Source organism: Dictyostelium purpureum (assembly GCF_000190715.1).
Source record: "Dictyostelium purpureum unplaced genomic scaffold DICPUscaffold_258, whole genome shotgun sequence".
In the NCBI taxonomy this organism is placed as follows: domain Eukaryota; phylum Evosea; class Eumycetozoa; order Dictyosteliales; family Dictyosteliaceae; genus Dictyostelium; species Dictyostelium purpureum.
Genome location: NW_003519594.1, coordinates 1 through 23465, shown reverse-complemented (window position 1 = coordinate 23465; position 23465 = coordinate 1). Strand labels below are relative to the sequence as shown.

Below are 23465 nucleotides of genomic sequence, written 5' to 3'. Positions count from 1 at the left end.
CTATATTCACTAATACTACTATTTAAATTATAGTTACTATTACTATTTTTTAAAATGAATGTTGTAGGTTCTGGTGCTACTATTGTTATATTGTTATTACTATTACTATAACTATTTTTTAAACTGAATGCTAATGATACTGTTGTTGTATAATTATTACTATTACTATTGTTTAAACTGAATGATGATGATGAAGCTGAAGCTGCTGTTGTGTTATTATTGTTATTGTTATTATTGATATTGATATTATATGGTTCTATGATATTTACTCGATATTTTAATAGTAATTCTAATGATTTAATCGATGATATTGAAAAACTTTTATTATTAATTGTATAGTTTGGTAAAAATGTTGGTACATTCATTGATAGGAAATACTCCAATGCTTCTATATTATCTAAAGAATATGCACATTCTACTAAATCAAACATGTGTAGCTGTTCTTTTTTCTTTTCGTATAGTAAACTAATTAAATTTACATCTCTATTAGTCTCAAAAAAAAGCTTAATATCTCTAGATTTTATTAATATATATTCATCTGCCTGTATTATAATAAATAATTTAAAATGTTTTTACATATTTTTACTTTATAACAATAATCAATTAGTCTAAATATTATTACCACCTACTTTTAATTTAATTTCTAATAAATTCCATAATTTTTTTTTTTTCTTTTTTTAAAGTGTAAATTATTCTTACTGATACATTAAGTCATCAATATTTTTTATTTGTGTTTTTTGTTTTGGTATGAGTTTTAACACAATGCATATAAGTTGGGCACGGTTAATAAAAATACAGCAGTACACCTCGAACCACACTTTTTTCATTTTTATGTATTTTTATGTAATTACATTTTTATGTAATTTTATGTAGGATTATGTAAAAATATGACAAAAAATGATAAAATATGAAACCAAAAAAAAAATTTTCATTATTTTACATTTTTTTACATAAAAATATAAAGCCAAAAATAATTTTAATTATTTTACATTTTTTAACATATTTTTACATAAAAATGTTAAATTAAGATAAAATATGAAAGTAATCCAATACAAAATTTTTAAAAAAATATTTTAAAATATATATTTTTTATTTATATAATTCATATAATTTTTTATTTTTATTATGTTATTTTTGTGCAAATTATAAATAAAATGATTTGTTTTAAAAACTTTCATTACTTGAATATTCTTCACTATCAGAATAGTCACTATGGGTTTCGTTTTGGATGGAATCGATTTCAATATTATTTAATGAGGTTTTGGTTTTTTCATCGGATGATTGGTACAATGATTTTAAACCTATATCGAATGATTCAGTTATTTTTTTTTTATTACAAAATTGAATTTTGTTTTCCTTTTTATTTTATCAATAGAAATATATGTTTAATATGAAAAATTATTTTTACTGAGTTTATAAAATGCAGAATTAAAACTATTATTGATGATGGTTGAATTATTGATTGAATGCTTGGTTGTTGAATTGGGACCAAATACCATAATCCGGTTTTCAAAGACCAATTAACGGATGCGAGACCCAAACCAATGGTTTGTGCTCTTCCACTGTGCGATAAATCCACGTCTCCAGTTGACCTGATTCAATGGACTTCAAGACAGTGTTAATAAGAAAAGATAACTCTTCCTCGACCACAAATTGATGTCCCGGATTACGATTTAATAAATCATTGGAGAAAAATGATATTAGATATGCATAAAAAAAAAAAAATTTATTCCAAATTGGACAACCAACTAACCATAACTGAATAAGTAAAAAACATAAAAAAAAAAGAAAAAAAAAAAAAAAAAAAAATAAATAAATAAATAAATAAATAAATAAATAAATAAATAAATAAATAAATAAATAAATAAATAAAGAGATCAAAAGAATTTATTGATTATTTTTATTTTTAGTTATTGGTATTTAATTTTTTTTTTTTTTTTCTTCATCTACCTTTTTTTCCTCATCTATCCATTTTGTATCTGCCCAGCCCTTTGATGTAATATTATTATTTTTTAAAATATGTATTTTAAAATATTCATATTCAATTTCATTACTTATTTTGACTTTTAATATAATTTGGACCAAATATATATATATATACTCTATCTTCTCCCAAAAAAAAGTTTACATATTTTTTTTTGAAATCGTTATCAAAATTTACATCATCCATCCTGATAAACCAAAAAAGAAAATAAAAAGAATTTACAAATAATAAGAGAAATAATAAGAGAAATAATAATAAAAATTGGTGTGTAAAATAATTTAATAAAAAAGAAAAATTTAAATTTTTTTTTTCAAAATTTTTTTTTTTTTTTTTATTTTTTATTTTTTAAATATTAAAATAATAAATTTTTTTTTTTTTTTTTGATTATTTTTAATTAACCAAAATTTTTTTTTTTATTTAATATTTAATTTAATATTAATTTTTTTATTTTTATTTTACCAATTTTTTTTTAATTGTGTAATAAAAATAAAAAAATAAAAATATAAATTTTTTTTTTTTCCTTACAAAAGAAAGAAATTACTTCTTACTAAAGAAATAAGGTAGGTATTAGAATAATAAATCTTTATAAATTTTATAAGATTAAATTAATGTAATATTTTAAATAAAAACTTACATTCAAATATTAGTTAAATGGTAAATAAAATTTTAAAATTAATTTCAGAGTTGTAATTAAAAATATTAATTCAATTTATAATAGAAAATCTAGAAATCTAAAGCTTCAACAAAATCTCTTTACATGTTCTGTTCTTACTTGGTTCTTACTTAGAAATATTTTCATCTCTCATATTAATTTTATATGGTAAAAGACTTAGAAAAATTTCAATCTCTCATATAAAATTAATATGGTAAAAGACTTAGAAAAATTTCATTTTCCCATATTAATTTTATACATGTTCCGTTTTGGCTATTCTGACTGGGTTTTTAAGAATCTACATGTTCCGTTCAGACAAGGTTTTTAAGAATCTACATGTTCTTTTCCCACAAGGTATTCTATTAACTCAAAGCCCAAACATCACAAATTAAATATTTTTTGTATGTATTAAATATAATATTTTTAATTAAAATAAATTATCATCATTTTGATATTTTTTTTTTTTCAATTTTAATATATTAAATATCTAATATTTTTTATTCCACTTGTAACATAAATTTTAAAAAATAATCATACAATTTAAAAAAAGAATTATACAATCTTTTTTTTTTTTAAAAAAAAAAAAAAATAAGAACTATCGAAATCCTTTAGCCCCGCGTAATAGTTCCGGAGGCCTACAGTGACTAGCTCGTTGATAGATAATAAAAATAAGAAAATTTAAATTATTAAAAAAAATAAAATTAAAAAGATTGTGGGATTTTAATTTTTAGTTTAAATTAAAAAAAATGGAAATTTAAAAAATTTTTTTATAATTTAAAATATTTAAATAAATTAAAAAAAGTAGTAGTAATTTATCAAGATTCAAATAATATATTAATTAATATTTCATTTTATTTTAGATATTGATTTTATTGGACCATTAGTTTCAGATTTAAAGATAGATACCAAATCAAACTTTACCATTCAAAAATAATCAAAGAATATATTCACCCTAACAACAAAAAATAATAATTTTCTCCCCTAAACTCAACATCCACAGTATGTAAATAATTATTTATCTAATGATTATTTTTTTATTTTATTATGGGGCAATAATCAAATTCTTCAAGATTAGTTCATTCAATAAAAATATATAAAATCATCAACAAAAAAGAATTAAAATAAAATTTAAAATAAAGAATGCCAAATATTTAGCTTTTCAATGTACATATATATTCCCAAACATTACCAAATACACACCACCATCAAACGGATTTTATAATTAATTTTTAAAGTTAATAAAATAAAGTAAAAGATAAAGAAACTTACTTTCTATTAAAGAAAATCCAGGGTATCATTTAATAAATAAAAAGCTATTTAAATTTTATATGTTTATTTATTTAATTATATATTTATGAAATAATTTATTTTATTTTTTTAATTTAATTTAATTATTAAAACTATTAATTTTTAAAATGAATTAATCTACCCCTCATTTTCATTATAATAAAAAAAAAAAACAAAAGAAATAAAATTCTAATATTCAAACACAATAAAAATAATTTTGAATATATTACATTATGTTTTAGAAATAAATAAAATGATCTTTTTATTTTTTATTGCTATCACTGTTGCTATCTTCTTTACTACTGCTGCTGCTGCCACTGTCACTATCACTATCTCTTTCACTATATTTTTTAATTGATTTTATTTTTAATCATCTTTTCCTTTAAAATCATTTCCTCTTCTGAAAATTCTTTTTTCCTTGATAAATAAAGTAGTATTAGCTCTCACTAGATTTACAAAATAAAATAGTTTGTGTTAGTATATTGTTTTTATTTTCTTCTAGCTTTTTTTTTTTTTATGATATTTTGCTAATTACTTACTTTAAGGTTTTATATATTATCAAAATTTTTTTATTGTTATTTTTGATGGGATTTTTTATTTTTATTTAAAACTATTTATGTGAATGTTTTCATTGATATTTGAAAAAAAATATTATAAATTTTAAAATATATATATAAAAAAATTATTTATTTGTATTTAAATTTTTAATTTAAAAATTTTCAAATTTTTTTTTAATTTTTAATTATAAAAAAAAAATCTTTTAAAAATTAAAATACCATAAATTAAAAAAAAAAACTAAAAGATAGTTTATAAAAAGAATAAAATTAATATATTTCCATGTAGTGGTTAAGGCATACTGAGAGATGCAGTATAGATTATTAACCACTACGGGGTGTTTAGTTTAGGCATGGTAGGCTCTAATATAACTAACCTCCCCATGGTATCTTTTTTTTTATAAAAACAAAGGCAAAAAGTATAAAATAAATAAATAAATAAATTAATGGTATTTATACCATTTCATTATCATTAAAAATTTATTATAAAATCCTAAAAATCATTTTTTTTCTTTAATTTTTTGGGGATTATTTTTTTTTTTTTTAAAAGTTTAATTACACTTATTTATTTATTTTATTTTATTTTATTTTTTTAAGGTTTATTTACACCTATTTTTATTATTTTATTAAATTATTGAGTTGTTAATCTGACTGAATAGATTTTTAAATAATAATAAATAATAAATAAATTTTATTAGAAAATATTTCATATAAAAAAATATTTATTTATTTGTATATTTTTAATTTTATAGAAGTTATTTTATTATTAGTAAAGGGTGTATATTTATTTGGCCTGCAATATTGAATTGGATTCTTTTGTTAATATGAGTTGAAATAAAATTAATTAATTTAATTTAATTTATTTATTTTTTTTTTATTTTTTTTTTATACTATTAGCCACTCTTTGTAAAGAGTGTTTCCAGCTCAACCACGGGGAGGTTAGTATATTTGAGCCGACAGCTAACTATTATACTTCCACCCACAGTATAATAATTAGCCCTTGGTTTGGTAATCTCAGAATACAGATTAATATACCAAACCAGCCTTGATACTTCACACTTGAATCTTCATACTTGATAGCCTTGAATCTTCTTGAAAGTTTGGTAAATCTCAGAATAAAGATACCAAGAGGGCCCTACCTGATACCTATACCCATCAATATCCAAACTAGCCTTGATACTTGATACTCTTGAATCTTCATACTTGATAGCCATGAATCATCTTTATTAAGTACACATAATTTAGTTGTTTTGATAGGGAGCTATGCATGGTGAACACTTTGTTTAGATCTTTTTCTTGAATCTAATTCTGTAATAATCTTTGCAAATATTGATTACTTATAATATTTTTTTTTTTTATTAATTATTATATTTTAAGCAAAAAAGTTATTAATTTTATGAAAAATTATATTGGAAATAAATAAAAAAATATTTATAAAATTACAGTATTTGATAAAAATTTTAAAGCTCGCTTACTGTTATTTGTTTTTTTTTTGTTTATTATTGAATGTATAAATAAATAAATAATTCAAAATAATAATTATAATTAATATCTATGCCATTCACCTGTCAGTTTTTTAAAGAGGTCCACATTCAATAATAAATGATTTGATATATGTCCGGGCATATATCCATTATATTAAGGAAATATGGTTTAAAAAACGGAGGATTACCACGATGCCAAACACTATGTGAATGTCACACCCCTGCTCCCTTACGGGCCATTAATAAGGTTACTTTGACATAAATAAATAATTAATTATTATTATTTTGTTTACTATTTATTTACTATTTCATTTATTTATTATTATATTTATTATTATATTTATTATGATTAATTTTTTTTAATTTTATACAAAAATTTATTAAAACTATTTCTTGAGTAAAAATAAATATATTTAAATTTAAAAATGTGTTGTAAAATTATGGGGCATCTTTTTATAAGATTTTTTTAAAACACATATTACCGCCATATTTATTTTTAAAATTCAAATAATTTTATAAAATTTTTTTTAAATTTTCCCAATTTTTTTTATTTTTATTTTTATTTTTATTTTTTTCAACACACAACAAACACACACACACACACAAATACTTTTAATAATGTAAAATATATTACATCAAACCAAAAATAGTAATTTTAACATTAGCGAAATATTTTTAAACCTTTATAGAACAATTTAGAAATCAATACATTATTTCAAAACAACAACAACAATAACAACAACCAACCCATACACATAGAAATTAGCATCGTTGAAGAAATATAGAAAATAGACGCAGATCCACAAACATAAATTAAAACCATTCAATACCCCCAACAGGATCTGCTGTCGTCGATATAATGAATGAAAGGTTTTTAATCAATAATATAAATATTTAGCATATGTTCATCAAATGCACAGCGAACCTATTAAAAGAGATTTTATACTAATTACAAGAAATAATAATAATAATAATAATAATAATAATAATAATAATCTCAAATTAATATCAATAACTATCATAAAAAGTCACAAAGTCGCAGAAACTCAAATTCTCATATAGTATTATGCTTCATCCTTCTACTAGCATCTCCCACCATTTTTTCAACTTTATAAATGCAAACTTATAATCAGAATTGCCAAGTATTAGAACTGTTCAAGTATATAGAGGTTATTTATTCATTGTGGAAATGTAAATTAAAACCTCTGCATATTGCAACTTATTCTCATATCTTTAATTAAATAAAAATATACAGGATAAAGAATAAATCAAACTAACAAACACAATTTAATGTAGATGGTGTCTAAATAGCTAAAAGTGAATATTAGAATATGGCCTACCCGAAATCTTTTCAGTATTAGGTTCTGAAGCATCATCAAAACAGGATTTTAGCAATCAATCAAACAATTCAAAAAAACAATCAAATATTTAAATATCGAATTAAATAAATTTAATATTAGAGCACAATATTTAAATACTACAATGAAAAAACAATATACCCCAATAACCAATAATTTTTATGTTAAACCAAATAATCAATCCCCATCACATATATTTGGTTTAACAACTTCCCCATCACAACTTGGACAATTTCCACCACCAAATTCATCTGCTCCATCCGCTATTTCATCAAAAACCTCAGAAGAAAAAGAATGGATATTTGGTTCAAAATATTTGGAAATAATAAAAAAAAGGGAAAAAGAAGAAAAAGAAAGGGAAGAAAACCAAAAATTAATAAAAGACAAAATGAAAGGTTTTTGCAATAATTGTATTTCAGGAGAAATAGAACCACTCCATTTGTCTTATATTATGTGCGGTCATAAATTTTGTTATGATTGTATTTTAAGAAGATCACTTAGTGACCAAACCTGCCCACTTTGTGAACAACCTTTTGATCAAATCCATGTAAGTAATTTACACATTCATATTTATATATTAAATAGATAATGTGAAATATATATTAATTTTTTTCATTTATACTTTATTGCAGTACTATGATTTGAAAGCTTTATAAGGCAATTAAGACAAAGATGAAGATATACATTAAAATGATGTTGATCTTTTAGATAATGGATTCTAGATTAATATTGAAATAGGTGGCGATTAAATTAATACTTTAAATACTTTACTCTATGTTTCTTTTTAGAAATCGATGAAGACTAAATTATTAATAAAATCGTTCATTCATTGTTTCAATTATTGAAATCGATGAAATTAAAAAAAAGTCAACTACATCCCAGAAACAATCTCATCTTTATCAACCTTCATTTCAAATGGTAATATTTCAAAAACATTCTTTCAGTGTCATTACGTTGGTTTTTCAAAGTATATTGGGGTATTCCTTAAGGTAACTATTATGTTATTATATAATTATTTATATATTTATAAATAAAATAAACTAATTTTAATATTTTAAATTTAAATTCTAATTCTGTATCAACACATTTTAATACAGCAATCAATCATTGGGGTTTTTTTATTCTTTGTAAATATGGTTTTTAAATTGGCCAATATATTTAAATAAAGATTATACATTAAAAAGATATTTAAATTTTAAAATATAAAAAAAACTTTTAAGTTTATAATATTTTTATTATCTTATTTTTTTATTATTTCTATAACATTGTTTGGGGTTAAATTTAATTTGTTCATAGTATTGTAGGGTTTAAATGATGAATTGCTAATTTTTATTGCCTCTCTTGATTAGTTGCCATATTATTTAAAATTGATTTATATTGTTGTCATTTGAATTAAATTGTTTCTTGATCATTCCACCCTGTTTTATTGGCACGCTTCAAACAGTCATTACGATCTTGATATTGGTCTTAAACAAATTCTAAATCAATAACCTATTTTTGAGATTTCTTAAGAGTGATTCTTTGAGGTACTAAATTTTAAAGGTAGAAGATTTGTTTTTTCTCTTAAAAGAAACAACTTTTCTTCCATTCTTTGTCTTATCTCCTCTTCAATATTTTCAATTTTCAGTTTTAATTGAGTATTTTTATTTCTAACTGTTTTTAAATGAACCTTTTGTGTTGAGAGATTTCTGACTCTAACTTTGAACACCTACTTTGTATTTCTTGGGTATGTTCATTTTGTTTTCTAATTTGTCTCTGAAAGCAGCTTATATTGTTTACTCAATTCTTTAATGATTTGTTCTAACTGGTATTGTTTCTGGTTGTTGTTGATGTTGTGGTATTATTATTTGATCACCTACTTTGTATTTCTTGGTATGCTCATATGACAGAGACATTAATATTATTTTTATAGTTTGAAGAAGATTAGGAATTTGAAGTTTGAAGTTCGGGGGATGGTGAAAATATTTTTTAATGGTTATGAACTGTTAGCTGATGATGAACTACTGTCTGATGAACTGCTATTTGATGAACCACTAGCTGATGATGATCTGCTATTTGATGATCTGCTATCTGATGAACTACTATCTGATTAACTGCTATCTGATGAACCTCTTGAAAAGTCCTCTAATGCATCTGAAGAGTCTTTCCAGTCTGAAGAGTTACCTGCTATTATACCTGTTGATATGCTGGTTGATCCACTTGTTGGTCACCTGTACCACTTGTGCCACCTCTGCAGTAGTACCACCTGAAGCAGAAGCACTACTTGCAGCAGCACAACCTGCAAAATGGTCCTGAAAAATGTGAGGCGTTTTATTAATTATATGATAATAAGTCGAATTTGGTGATGTTTGGGTGTGACTGTTATTTCTTAATGAGGACTGCCTTTGGTTTGGCACTATATTGATTTTTTATTATTATAAAATGTTTTAATATTAGCTTTCTTAAAGGCTTCTAATAACTGAGGCTGATTATTGATTTACCGAATTAATACTATTATTTTTTTTATATTGATGACTAAAATTGTAGTGTTTAAATATTGTGCTCTATTATTAAATTTATTTATTTCGATATTTAAATATATATTTGATTGTTTTTTTGAATTATTTGATTAATTACTAAAATGTTGTTTTGATGATGCTTCAGAACCTAATACTGAAAAGATTTCGGGTAGGTCATATTCTAATATTCACCTTTAACTATTTAGACACCATCTACATTATTAAATTGTGTTTGTTAGTTTGATTTATTCTTTATCCTGTATATTTTTATTTAATTAAAGATGTGAGAATAAGTTGCAATATGCAGAGGTTTTAATTTACATTTCCACAATAGTTATTGATATTAATTTGAGATTATTTTTATTATTATTATTATTATTATTATTATTGAGCAATAGTTCATGATTGGATTGGTGTTTATTATTATTACTTGTAAATAGTATAAAATCTCTTTTAATAGGTTCGCTGTGCATTTGATAAACATATGCTAAATATTTATATTATTGATTAAAAACCTTTCATTCATGATATCGACGACAGCAGATACTGTGGGGGTAATGAATGGTTTTAATTTATGTTTGTGGATCTGCGTCTATTTTCTATATTTCTTCAATGATGCTAATTTCTATGTGTGTGGGTTAGTTGTTGTTATTGTTGTTGTTGTTTTAAAATAATGTATTGATTTTCTAACTTGTTCTATAAAGGTTTTAAACATATTTCGCTAATGTTAAAATTATTATTTTTGGTTTGGTGTGCTATATTTTACATTATTAAAATTATTTGTGTGTGTGGGTGTGTGTGTTTGTTGTGTGTTGAAAAAAATAAAAATAAAAATAAAAATAAAAATAAAAAAATTGGGAAAAATTTTAAAAAAATTTTATAAAATTTTTTGAATTTTAAAAATAAATATGGCGGTAATATGTGTGTTTTAAAAAATCCTTTAAAAAGATGCCCCATAATTTTACAACACATTTTTAAATTTATATTTTTATTTTTTTCTTAAAAAATATTTTTAATAAATTTTAGTATAAAATAAAATTAAAAAAAATCAATCATAAAAAATATAATAATAAATATAATAACAAATAAATGAAATAGTAAATAAATAGTAAACAAAATAATAATAATTAATTATTTATTTATGTCAAAGTAACCTTATTAATGGCCCGTAAGGGAGCAAGGGTGTGACATTCACATAGTGTTTGGCATCGTGGTAATCCTCCGTTTTTTAAACCATATTTCCTTAATATAATGGATATATGCCCGGACATATATCAAATCATTTATTATTGAATGTGGATCTCTTTAAAAAACTGACAGGTGAATGGTATAGATATTAATTATAATTATTATTTTGAACTATTTATTTATTTATTCATTTAATAAACAAAAAAAAACAAATAACAGTAAGCGAGCTAATTGATTAATCAAATACTGTAATTTTATAAATAATTTTTTTATTAATTTCCAATATAATTTTTCATAAAATTAATACCTTTTTTGCTTAAAATATAATAATTAATAAAAAAAAAAAATATTATAGGTAATCAATATTTTCAAATATTATTATTACAGAATTACATTCAAGAAAAAGATCTAAACATAGTGTTGATAAGGGTTCACCATACATATCTCCCTTATCAAAACTACTCAATTATGTGTTCTTAATCAAGAAGATTCAAGGTATCAAGTATGAAGATTCAAGAAAATGAAGTATCAAGGCTAGTTTGGTATATTGATGGTATAGGTATCAGGTAGGGCCCTCTTGGTATCTGTATTCTGAGATTTACCAAACTTTCAAGAAGATTCAAGGTTATCAAGTATGAAGATTCAAGTGTGAAGTGTCAAGGCTGGTTTGGTATATTGATGGTATAGGTATCAGGTAGGGCCCTCTTGGTATCTGTATTCTGAGATTTACCAAACTTTCAAGAAAATTCAAGGCTATCAAGTGTTCACCACGCATAGGTCCCTTATCAAAACTAAATTATGTGTTCTTAATCAAGAAGATTCAAGTCTATGAAGTATGAAGATTCAAGTGTGAAGTATCAAGGCTGGTTTGGTATTGATGGAATAGGTACCATGCCCGCTTGGTCCTGTATTCTATTCTGATAATTCAAAGGGCTAATTATTATACTGTGGGTGGTGGTATAATAGTTAGCTATCGGCTCAAATATACTAACCTCCCCGTGGTTGAGCTGGAAACACTCAATACAAAGAGTGGCTAATAGTATATAAAAAAAAAAAAAACAAAAATAAATAAATAAAATAAATAAAATAAAATAATGGTATTAGTTCCATTTTATTAACTTTAAAAATTAATTATTAAATCCGTTTGATTGTTGTGTGTCTTTGGAAATGTTTGGGAATATATGTACATTGAAAAGCTAAATATTTGGCATTCTTTATTTTAAATTTTATTTTAATTCTTTTTTATTAGTTGATGATTTTATATTTTTTTTAAAAAATCTTTTTTTTAAAATTATTTTGTTTTTATTTTTTTTAAAAAATTATTTAAAATTTAAAAATCTTACCAAAATCAAATTTTATCAAATTTAATTTTTTATAAAATTTAAAAAAAAAAAATTAAATTTTAAAATAAAAAAAAAAAATTAATTTTTTTTTTTTTTTTTTTTTTTTTTCATTTTTCAATTTTTTTTTTTATAAGATTTATTTATAACCAAATACTATTTTTATCTTGTATTAAAATGATAGAACAAACACCAGTATGTAAAAACTATTCATCAAAACCCATGACCAATTTCAATACCCAACATTCACAACCGCAGCTGCAACCACAATAAACCAATTCTACTTTAATTAAATTAAAACATAAGATCATTGGGCTATATGGTAAAATGAAAATTATTAAGTTTATTAGAAATTAAATTAAAAGTAAGTGGTAATAACATTTAGACTAATTGATTATTGTTATAAAGTAAACATATGTAATAACACTTTAAATTATTAATTATAATACAGGCAGATGAATATATTAATAAAATTTAGAGACATAAAGTTTTTTTTAAGGTACTAATAGAGATGTAAATTTAATTAGTTTACTATACGAAAAGAAAAGAGAACAGATACACATGTTTGATTTAGTAGAATGTGCATATTCTTTAGATAATATAGAAGCATTGGAGTATTTCCTATCAATGAATGTACCAACATTTTTACCAAACTGCACAATTAATAATAAAAGTTTTTCAATATCATCGATTAAATCATTATAATTAATATTAAAATATCGAGTAAATATCATAGAACCATATAATATCAATATCAATAATAACAATAATAACAATAATAACACAACAGCAGCTTTATCATCATCATCATTCAATTTAAACAATAGTAATAATAATAATTATACAACAACAGTAGCATTAGCATTCAGTTTAAAAATAGTTAAAGTAATAGTAATAACAATAATACAACAACAGCAGCACCAGAACCTACAATATTCAGTTTAAAAAATAGTAATAGTAACTATAATTTAAATAGTATTAGTGAATATAGCAATCTAAATAATAATAGTACCAGTTTAGCCCGATGCGCAAGTTAAAGCAGCATAAGCATTTTAATAGTAATGATAGCAATATAAGTAGTGGTAGTAGCGGTTGCAACAATAAAAACAGTAATAGCTTTTTAATTAATAATGGTAATATAACACTTCCACCACCACCATCATCATATAGAAATTTAATTAAAATAGAGCACAATATTTAAATACTCCAATTTTAGTCATCTATATAAAAAAAATAATAATAAATAAATCAATAATCAGTCCTCAGTTATTAGAAACCTTTAAGAAAGCTAATATTAAACATATTATTATAATAATAGTTAAAAATCAATATAGTATCAAGCCAAAGGCAGTCCTCATTAAGAAATAACAGTCACACCCAAACATCACCAAATTCGACTTATTATCATATAATTAATGAAACGCCTCATATTTTTCAGTACCATCGCTGCGGGTGCTGCAGGTTGTGCTACTTCGGGTGGTGAAGGTAGCACAGGTGGCACAAGTGGTACAGGTTGTACAGGTGGTACAGGTGACACATGAACAAGTGGATCAACTAGCATATCAACAGGTATAATAGCAGGTAACTCTTCAAACTGGAAAGATTCTTCAGACTCATCAAATAGCAGATCATCAGCAGTGGTTCATCAAATAGCAGTTCATCAGATAGTAGTTCATCATCAGCTAGCAGCTCATAGCCATTAAAAAATATTTTCACCATCTCCCAAACTTCAAATTTCCAATTTTCTTCAAACTATAAAAATAATATTAATGTCTCTGTCTGAGCATACCAAGAAATACAAAGTAGGTGATCAAATAATAATACCACAACATCAACAACAACCAGAAACAATACCAGTTAGAACAAATCATTAAAGAATTGAGTAAACGATATAAGCTGCTTTCAGAGACAAATTAGAAAACAAAATGAACATAACAAGAAATACAAAGTATGTGAACATATAATAACACAACCACAACAGCAACAAAAACAACCAGAAGCAATAGCAGCAAGACCAAGACAATACTCGTATAAACGTAGTGCACCAAGACTACCTGAAAAAAAAATTGTATGTTGTATTTATTTCGACATAATTGACCCAAATCTAATTTGAGAATGTGGATGCATCCTCGAATGATAATTTATCTCAATAAATACTTTTAGAGAATAGAAAGTTTATGGTTTATTAAAAAAGTAGAATTTTTTGGAAAAATCAAAACATTAAGAATAGGGCTAAAACTAATCAACAAACAAGTGTAGCTTTAAATTCTCTTATCAAAAGCAGAAAACGAAATCAAAATTTCCAAAGGTTATATTAAGGAGTTAGAAATCTTTTGATGATTCCCCTCGTTCATCTGGTTTACAATCTACTTCAATTGCCTCCGTCATTAGAGAAAAAGATCAAGTATTAAAAGTAAAATATATTTCATTAGAAAAGCAATTATTTAAAAAAGAAGAGAAAGACTTTTAGAACAATTAGAATTTGCCCAAATCTTCAATCCGAAAATTACAATACTATTCTAAATCAGAGATTACAATTCTTCAAGATAAATTCAGTAAAGAATCTTTCAACATTGGCCATGATACTCCAGTTGGTGTATCAAAAGTTTCACCGAGTTCTCGTACTGATAGGGGGATCCATCAGCATAGGTTTCTAAGCAAACTGATGATGCAGGTTCTAATAGTTCACCAATCATCTCATTGAATACTTCAGAAGAAATCAATAGTTATAGAATCAAAGAGATTGAACATGTATTTGAAAGTTATAGAATTGCAAAAGAGAGAGAATTTAGCACATGGAAGAAATCAATAGTTATAGAATCAAAGAGATTGAACATGTATTTGAAAGTTATAGAATTGCAAAAGAGAGAGAATTTAGCAATGGAAAAAGATTTAAAAACCAAACAGTTTATAGAAAGTCAAATAAATAGCAGTAGATCCAAGAAATCTCGATGACGAGCTTCCAACTGAAATGATGATACAGGTTGAACAATATAGAAAATTAGAGATTTCTGACTCAAAAGGTTCATTTGGAAACAGTTAGAAATGAAAATTGGAAATATCGAAGAAGGAGATAAGACAAAGAATGGAAGAAAAGTTAAATTTTTTAAAAGAACAAACAAATCTTCAACTTTTAAAATTTAGTACCTCAAAGAATCACTCTTATGAGATATCGAAAATAGATGTAAATAGGTTATTGATTTAGAACTTGTTTAGGACGAATATCAAGATCGTAATGCTAAACTCTGACAGTTTGAAGAGTTCCAATAAACCAGGTGGAAATGATCAATAGATATCTTGATTCAAACAAAGTTTGACGAAATGACAACATTGGTGGTAGTATTAAACCAAACACAGCATTAAATTCCAAAAAATAGTTCATCATCAATTTGGAACTCATTATTTAAAAAAAAATCACCATCATCAAATAATTTAAAATTACCACCATTTAATAAAATAACAACAGCTCACCATTGGTACCTCCACAACATTTACCACCAATACCAATTTGGATATAAAATATCTCTGCAGTTCTACCAACCTCACTTACCAAACCATCTTCTAGAGAACAGAACTAATAAATTCAATAAACTAAAATAAAAAAAATAAAATAATATAAATAATAATATAAATTAAATATAATTTTTTTTATAAGTGATATTTTTTTTTTTCACAGATAAAATATACTCGAATCAGTTTTAGGTAATATATATATAAATATATTTTATTTTTAGGGTAAATTTAACAGCATCTTCTACGACGATGACCAATATCAATATCAATATTAATAATGTTACTGTTACCACTGCATGGATTAAAACATGGATTGAAACCACATGAACTGCCACCTAAGCTATTACCGAACCAAACTGATTCATTATCAGAGAATGAGACACTTCCAGATGAGCTTAACATTGATTTAGATGAGGCACCGTTAACTGGGTTCATTGATGAAATAGATTCTATGAAAAATTAAATAAAATAAAATAAAAACAAAAAAAAAAAAATAAATGTTAATATTTATATTTTTAAAATTTAAATATAACTTTATTAATATTTACTAATAATTGACATTTTATAATATAGTTTTTTTATTTTTTTAATATATAGTTTGATTTTAATTTAAATGAAAATTAAATTTTTTTTTTTTTTATACATTGGTAAATTTGTGAAAGATCTTCATCCAAAGAAATAACTTACAACAAGTTGATTTAATAAAAATTAAATAAACAAATAAATTTAATTTTTACATCAAAGCATTATTAGTATCATAAAAACAGTAAATTTATAATTTTCTTTATTTTTTTATTACAAATTTTAATTTTTTTAAAAAAACACATATTTATAATTTTAAATATAAATTTAATTTTTTTAATATTAAATTAATCATTAAATAAATAATCTATTTTTATTTCTTTAAATATAGTTTTTTAAATAATATAAATAATCAATTAATTAATAAAAAAAATTAATTTTATTTTTTTTAAAAATTATTTTTTACAATAAAAAAATAAGTATAATGTTTTAGGTATCATTTAAAAGAATAAAATAAAAATTATAAATCAAATATCAAAAATCATTAATCATTAATATAAAAAAAGATATAAATTAAATTATAACCTTTACAATTATTTTTTTTATTAATTTCCTTATTTTATAAAAAAAATTATAATTTTCAAAACTATTCTTTCTTTTTAATTTTATTTTTTATATTTTATTATTTTTTTTTTTTTTTTTATTGTAAAATGAAAATAAAACTAAATTATTATTTGTATGCGAATAAAATAATAATGAAAAAAAAAAAAAATCCTTTAATAGGATTTGTCACTAACAATTGTTAACGGAAAACCTTAGGAATGAATATTAAAATAAATATTTATAGTTATTATACTTTCCTTAAAGTGGTCTTTAAGATTAAATTTAATTATAAAATCTAAATGGCTATATTTGTTAAAAGTTATTATTATTATAATTTTTAATGATGTTTGCAATTCCTTTGTAGAAATTTGTGTGTGTGGTAAATTTCAATTTTTTTTAATTAAATTTCATTTTTTTTTTTTTTTGTGGTGTGGGGGAAAATTTTTTTTTTTTTTATTTTCATTTTCATTTTCGTTTTCGTTTTATCAATATACATTTATTTTATTTTTTCTAATAGCCAAAGCGAACAAACAAACAGGTAATTATATATTAATATTATATAATATGTTATAAAAATAAATACTAATTATTTTTTTTTTTTTATTCCTTAGCATTCATTCGTTTTGGTCCTCAGCATTATCATAATGAGCATCCTCACCGGCATTCGTCTTGGTCCTCAGGATTATCATCCTCAGCATTCATCTTGATCCTCATCATTATTAGCATTCATCTTGGTCCTCATTATCATCATCATGAGCATCCTCACCGGCATTCGTCTTGGTCCTAAGCATTATCACCATCAGCATTCATCTTAGTCCTCATTCATCTTGGTCCTGATCATCATCAGCATCCTCACCGGCATTCATCTTGGTCCTCATCAGCATCCTCACCGGCATTCTTTTTGGTCCTCAGCATTTTCATCATTAGCAGCATTCATCAGCAGCATTTATCAGCAGCATTCATCGTCAGCATTCATCTTGGTCCTCATCATCATTAGCATTTATGTTGGTCCTCATCATCATCATGAGCATCCTCACCGGCATTCGTCTTGGTCCTCAGCATTATTATCATCATTAGCATCCTCACCGGCATTCATCTTGGTCCTCATTATTATCATCATTAGCATCCTCACCGGCATTCGTCTTGTTCCTAAACCTTATCACCATCAGCATTCATCTTGGTCCTCATCATCATCTGCATCCTCACCGGCATTCATCTTGGTCCTCATCATCATCATCATTCGTCTTGGTCCTAAGCATTATCATCATCATTAGCATCCTCGCTGGCATTCGTCTTGGTCCTCAGCATCATCATCATCATTAGCATCCTCACTGGCATTCGTCTTGGTCCTCAGCATCAGCATCATCATTCATCTTGGTCCTCATCATCATCATCATTAGCATCCTCGCTGGCATTCGTCTTGGTCCTCAGCTTCATCATCATCATTCATCTTGGTCCTCACAATCATCACCATCATCATCATCAGCATTCATCTTGGTCCTCATCATCATCATTAGCATTCATCATCATCATCATCAGCATTTGTCTTGGTCCACAGCATTATCATCATCAGCATTCATCTTGGTCCTCATCATCATCAGCATTCATTAACATCAGCATTCATAAGCAGCAGCATCATCAACCTTAAAGCTTTAGAAAAGAACTTTTAGTAAATCAATAATAATTAATAATTTTATAAAAAAAAAAAAAAAAAAAAAAAAAAAGAATAATAAAAATAATAGGGTATAATAGTTCAATCTATTTGATGGAAGAAATACATTTTCCCTGGCCAGGAAAATATATTGGAACATCAAATGATTTTACTATTTTCAATATCCTAATAATTAAATTTTCAAATAAAATATAATAAAATTTTATAAATTTTTTTTTTTATAAATATTATGTTTATTTTTTACCGTTTTCCTTTTATTAAAAATAGCTCTTCATAATATAATTTTATTTTTATATAATTTTTAAAATATTTTTTTAGAGAATATTATTTTTTTTATTATTTTTTTATTTCGGTTTTTTTTTAAAATTTTTTTTTTTTAAAATTAATATCATTATAATTATCAACAACTTTATAAAATGAATACTATCAAATTGAAAAAATAAAAAAAATGAAACTTATAATAAAGTAATGTTTATGATGGTGAAGATATTATAATTTATTATTTTTAGAAAAAAAAAATTAAAAAAAAAATAAAAAAATTAATTTTGAATTTTTTTATTTTTTTTTATTTTTTTTTTTTTAAATTTATCATCATTTATTGTAGGTACTATTATAATAATAATGATAATAATAATAATAGTAATGATAAATATTTTTTTTCAAAATGGAAAAACAATATATATTTTGCGAAATACAAAGACACATTAGTTAAGGTAAATAATTATACATACTATTTCTAAATTGTTTAATATATAATGTTATACTAATTAAAAATAATATACAATTACTAAATTACTACACGTAGACGTATCACCAATAAATAGTTACAAAGAAAATAAGTGATTATTCAATGGAATTTTTACTAAATGGTAACATGGTACTGTCATTCGTTTTATATTCAATAATCAAACTATAATAATCAATATAAAGTCGGATGTAAAATTAAATCATGTTCGATACTGTGGAAAAATTTGAATCTATTCAATCATCAAGTATGTACTACTATTATATATAAATACAAATATATAAAGTGATTCGATTATTAATTCAATTTTTAACTATGAAACAGGTATAAAGAATATAAGATTCTATAATTTTTCATTTTATTTTTAGATATTGATTTTATTGGACAATTAGTTTCAGATTTAAAGATATTAAAATCACAAAATGAAAATATAATATTGAATGCATTAGAAATTACAGATAGTTCAAATAGTTTTAAACAATGATATTTTTTAGTTCGTGGTACAATTGATATTGCAGAAAGAAACATTACAATAGATACATACAACATTCCCAACCGCAGCTGCAACCACAATAAACCAATTCTACTTTAATAGAATTAAATTTAAACATAAGATTATTGGGCTTTATAGTCAAAAGAAAATTATGGAATTTAAATTAAAAGTAAGTGGTAATAACATTTAGACTAATTGATTATTGTTATAAAGTAAACATATGTAATAACACTTTAAATTATTAATTATAATACAGGCAGATGAATATATTAATAAAATTTAGAGACATAAAGTTTTTTTTAGAGATGCAAATTTAATTATTTTACTATACAGAAAAGAAAAAAAAAGAACAGCTACACATGTTTGATTTAGTAGAATGTGCACACTATTTAGATAATACAGAAGCATTGGGGTATTTCCTATCATTTCATATCATTAAATGTACCAACATTTTTACCAAACTACACAATTAATAAAAAAAGTTTTTCAATATCATCAATTAAATCATTAGAATTACTATTAAAATATCGAGTAAATATCATAGAACCATATAATATCAATATCAATTTTAACAATAACAATAATAACACAACAGTAGCTTCATCATCATCATTCAGTTTAAAAAATAGTAATAGTAATAATTATACAATAACAGTAGCATTAGCATTCAGTTTAAAAAATAGTTATAGTAAAAGTAATAACAATACAACAACAACAGCACCGGAACCTACAACATTCAGTTTACAAAATAGTAATAGTAACTATAATTTAAATAGTATTAGTGAATATAGCAATCTAAATAATAATAGTATCAGTTTAGCCCGAAGCGCAAGTTGTAGTAGTAATGATAGCAATGGGAGTAGCGGTAGTAGCAGTAGTAGCGCAAGTTGTAATAGTAATGATAGCAATGGGAGTAGCGGTTGCAACAATAAAAACAGTAATAGCTTATAATTAATAATGGTAATATAACACTTCCACCACCATCATCATCATATAGAAATTTAAATAAAGAGGAATTAAAATCATCACCAATTAAATAAAGAGAAATTAAAATCACCAATTTATATACTACTACATTTAAAAACATTAAATATCGGTAATATTCAAGAGACATTAGATAAGTTTAGTTCAAACAGAGCGGACTACCCAAAGATTACCAAAGAAGTTATAAAGAAATGTCTCAAGTATTCAAATATTGAAGATTTAGAAAAACTATTTAGAGAAATCAGTACATATTCTGCAGGTACAAAGAATCAAGATACCAAAAATATCACTAGGTAAATTTTATATTCAAACTGAACTCTATGTGTGTGGGTTTGTTATTGTTGTTGTTGTTTTAAAATAATGTATTGATTTCTAAATTGTTCTATAAAAGTTTTAAACATATTTCGCTAATGTTAAAATTATTATTTTTGGTTTGGTGTGCTATATTTTACATTATTAAAATTATTTGTGTGTGTTTGTTGTGTGATGTTCAACCAAAGTAAATGCAGAAGAGCTGATCAGAAAATTAAAAATTAAAAAATCAATCAAAATTAAAATTAGTTATAAAATTAAATTAGATTTAAAAATAAAAAAAAGGAAAAAATAAATGGTTTGACCATCATCTATTTACCCAATTTCGATAAATATGATGATGGAATCAATTAAAAAATACAAAGAAAATAAAATTAAATAAAATTTTTTTATAAGTGTTATTAAAAATATATATATTTATATTATTTATTTCGAGTAAATTTAACAGCATCTTCTACGACGATGACCAATATCGATATCAATATTGATAATGTTAGTGTTACCACCACTGCATGGATTAAAACATGGATTGAAACCACATGAACTGCCACCACCTAAGCTATTGCCAAACCAAGCAGAATTATTATCAGAGAATGAGACACTTCCAGAGGAGCTTAACATTAATTCAGATGAGGCACCGTTAACTGGGTTCATTAATGAAATAGATTCTATATAAAAAATATAAAAAATAAATATGAATGTTAATATATATTATTAAAATTTAAAATTTAGTTTTATAAATATTTACTGATAATTGACATTTTATAATATAGATTTTATCTTTTTAATAAAAATTTAATTGTATTTTATAATGAATAAAAAATTTTTTTTTTTTTATACAAATCAAAATTTATGAAATGACTTTTCAATTCAAGATGGTAATACAAATTTAAATAAACATACATTTATAAATTACTAATTTAAAAATTAAAAAAAAATAACCCAAACAAAAAAAAGAATTTTATGGAAATAATTATAAAAATAAAATATTAAAAAAAATAAAAAAAATTGATAAAATTAAAAAAAAAAAAATCTACAAACCCTTTTTATTTTGTTTATTTATTTACACACCACAATAAATATAAAAAAATGGGTTCAGAGCTTTAGTCATTGTCACTAACAATTGATATCGGTAAACCATAAACTAAAAATACATTATCCAAAAAACTTTGCTGCTTCCACTACTGTTTTGTTGCCTCTACCCATAATGAAACCATTATCTAATGCTTGTGTATATAGTGTTTTGATTTAATTATTTAATAATATTTTTTAATTAATTTTAAATAATCATTTTTTTGTGTGAGTTTCATTTTATAAATTTTTCTCAAATTCTTTTTTTTTTTTATTTTTTATTTAATTTTTTATTTATTAATTAAAAAATATTATTTATATAATTAAATTGAATAATTAAACCGAACAATTATAGTTTCTTTAGGAATCAATATTAAAATAAATATTTATAGTTATTATACTTTTAGATTAAATTTAATTATAAAAACTATTATTATAAAATCTATAGTGGCTATATTAGTTTAAAATTATTATTATTTTAATTTTTAATAATGTTCGCAATTTCTTATTCCTTTGTAAAAATTTGGTGGGTGTGGTAAATTTCATTTTTTTTTAAATTAAATTTTTTTTTTTTTTTTTTTTATTAAAAATTTTTTTTTTGTGGTGTGTGGGGGAAATTTTTTTTTTTTTTTTCATTTTCATTTTTTTTTTCGTTTTATCAATATACATTTATTTTATTTTTTATAATAGCCAAGTGAACAAACAAACAGGTAATTATATATATATATAATAGGTGATAAAAATAAATACTAATTTTATTTTTTTTTTATTCCTCAGCATTCATTGTTTTAGTCCTCAGCATTATAATCTTCAGCAGCATTCATCTTCAGCATTAATCTTGGTCTCATCATCATCATCATGAGCATCCTCACCGGCATTCATCTTGGTCCTCAGCGTTATCATCGTCAGCATTCATCTTGGTCCTCATCATCATTAGCATTAATATTGGTCCTCATCATCATCATGAGCATCCTCACCGGCATTCGTCTTGGTCCTCAGCATTATCACCATCAGCATTCATCTTGGTCCTCATCATCATTCATCTTGGTCCTCATCATCATTCATCTTGGTCCTCATCAGCATCCACACCGGCATTCATATTGGTCATCATCAGCATCCTCACCGGCATTCATCTTAGTCCTCATCATCATCAGCATCAGCTTTCATAAGCAGCAGCATCATCAACCCTAAAGCTTTAGAAAAGA

General features: G+C 23.5%; 8 protein-coding genes across 8 annotated transcripts in view; 3 read left to right on the top strand and 5 right to left on the bottom strand.

Annotated features, from left to right (window-relative positions):
- The window catches only part of DICPUDRAFT_81803 (uncharacterized protein), a gene marked incomplete at both ends in the record, with an annotated part of 1454 nt that extends 453 nt beyond the window's left edge, over positions 1-1001 (bottom strand). Inside the window, 2 exons of the mRNA XM_003291069.1 lie at positions 38-542; positions 990-1001. Of these exons, the coding sequence (XP_003291117.1) occupies positions 38-542; positions 990-1001 (517 nt within the window). The remainder of the gene's footprint in view (positions 1-37; positions 543-989) is intronic.
- Positions 1002-1509: 508 nt separating this feature from the next.
- On the bottom strand, positions 1510-2790 carry DICPUDRAFT_81802 (uncharacterized protein; the record flags this gene model as incomplete). The annotated part of the gene is made up of 3 exons (XM_003291068.1): positions 1510-1758; positions 2102-2171; positions 2768-2790. 3 exons carry the CDS (start codon positions 2788-2790, stop codon positions 1510-1512), a joined length of 342 nt encoding a protein of 113 aa, XP_003291116.1.
- Positions 2791-7443: 4653 nt separating this feature from the next.
- DICPUDRAFT_155682 (uncharacterized protein) lies at positions 7444-8081 on the top strand (the record flags this gene model as incomplete). Its single annotated transcript, XM_003291076.1, has 2 exons — positions 7444-7866; positions 8058-8081. The coding sequence occupies 2 exons, from the start codon at positions 7444-7446 to the stop codon at positions 8079-8081; spliced, it is 447 nt and encodes a 148-aa protein (XP_003291124.1).
- Positions 8082-9747: 1666 nt separating this feature from the next.
- On the bottom strand, positions 9748-10581 carry DICPUDRAFT_92612 (uncharacterized protein). The gene has a single exon (XM_003291067.1). It carries the CDS (start codon positions 10288-10290, stop codon positions 10135-10137), a length of 156 nt encoding a protein of 51 aa, XP_003291115.1. The 5' UTR covers positions 10291-10581; the 3' UTR covers positions 9748-10134.
- Positions 10582-10978: 397 nt separating this feature from the next.
- DICPUDRAFT_81800 (uncharacterized protein) lies at positions 10979-13546 on the top strand (the record flags this gene model as incomplete). Its single annotated transcript, XM_003291075.1, has 5 exons — positions 10979-10985; positions 11393-11507; positions 12855-13018; positions 13082-13230; positions 13355-13546. 5 exons carry the CDS (start codon positions 10979-10981, stop codon positions 13544-13546), a joined length of 627 nt encoding a protein of 208 aa, XP_003291123.1.
- Positions 13547-16086: 2540 nt separating this feature from the next.
- DICPUDRAFT_155676 (uncharacterized protein) lies at positions 16087-16419 on the bottom strand (the record flags this gene model as incomplete). Its single annotated transcript, XM_003291066.1, has 2 exons — positions 16087-16307; positions 16407-16419. The coding sequence occupies 2 exons, from the start codon at positions 16417-16419 to the stop codon at positions 16087-16089; spliced, it is 234 nt and encodes a 77-aa protein (XP_003291114.1).
- A 3625-nt stretch (positions 16420-20044) lies between these two features.
- Positions 20045-21174, top strand: DICPUDRAFT_81799 (uncharacterized protein; the record flags this gene model as incomplete). Its single annotated transcript, XM_003291074.1, has 3 exons — positions 20045-20062; positions 20296-20830; positions 20936-21174. The coding sequence occupies 3 exons, from the start codon at positions 20045-20047 to the stop codon at positions 21172-21174; spliced, it is 792 nt and encodes a 263-aa protein (XP_003291122.1).
- Positions 21175-21630: 456 nt separating this feature from the next.
- DICPUDRAFT_155672 (uncharacterized protein) lies at positions 21631-21950 on the bottom strand (the record flags this gene model as incomplete). The annotated part of the gene is made up of 2 exons (XM_003291065.1): positions 21631-21857; positions 21938-21950. 2 exons carry the CDS (start codon positions 21948-21950, stop codon positions 21631-21633), a joined length of 240 nt encoding a protein of 79 aa, XP_003291113.1.
- Positions 21951-23465: the final 1515 nt, after the last annotated feature.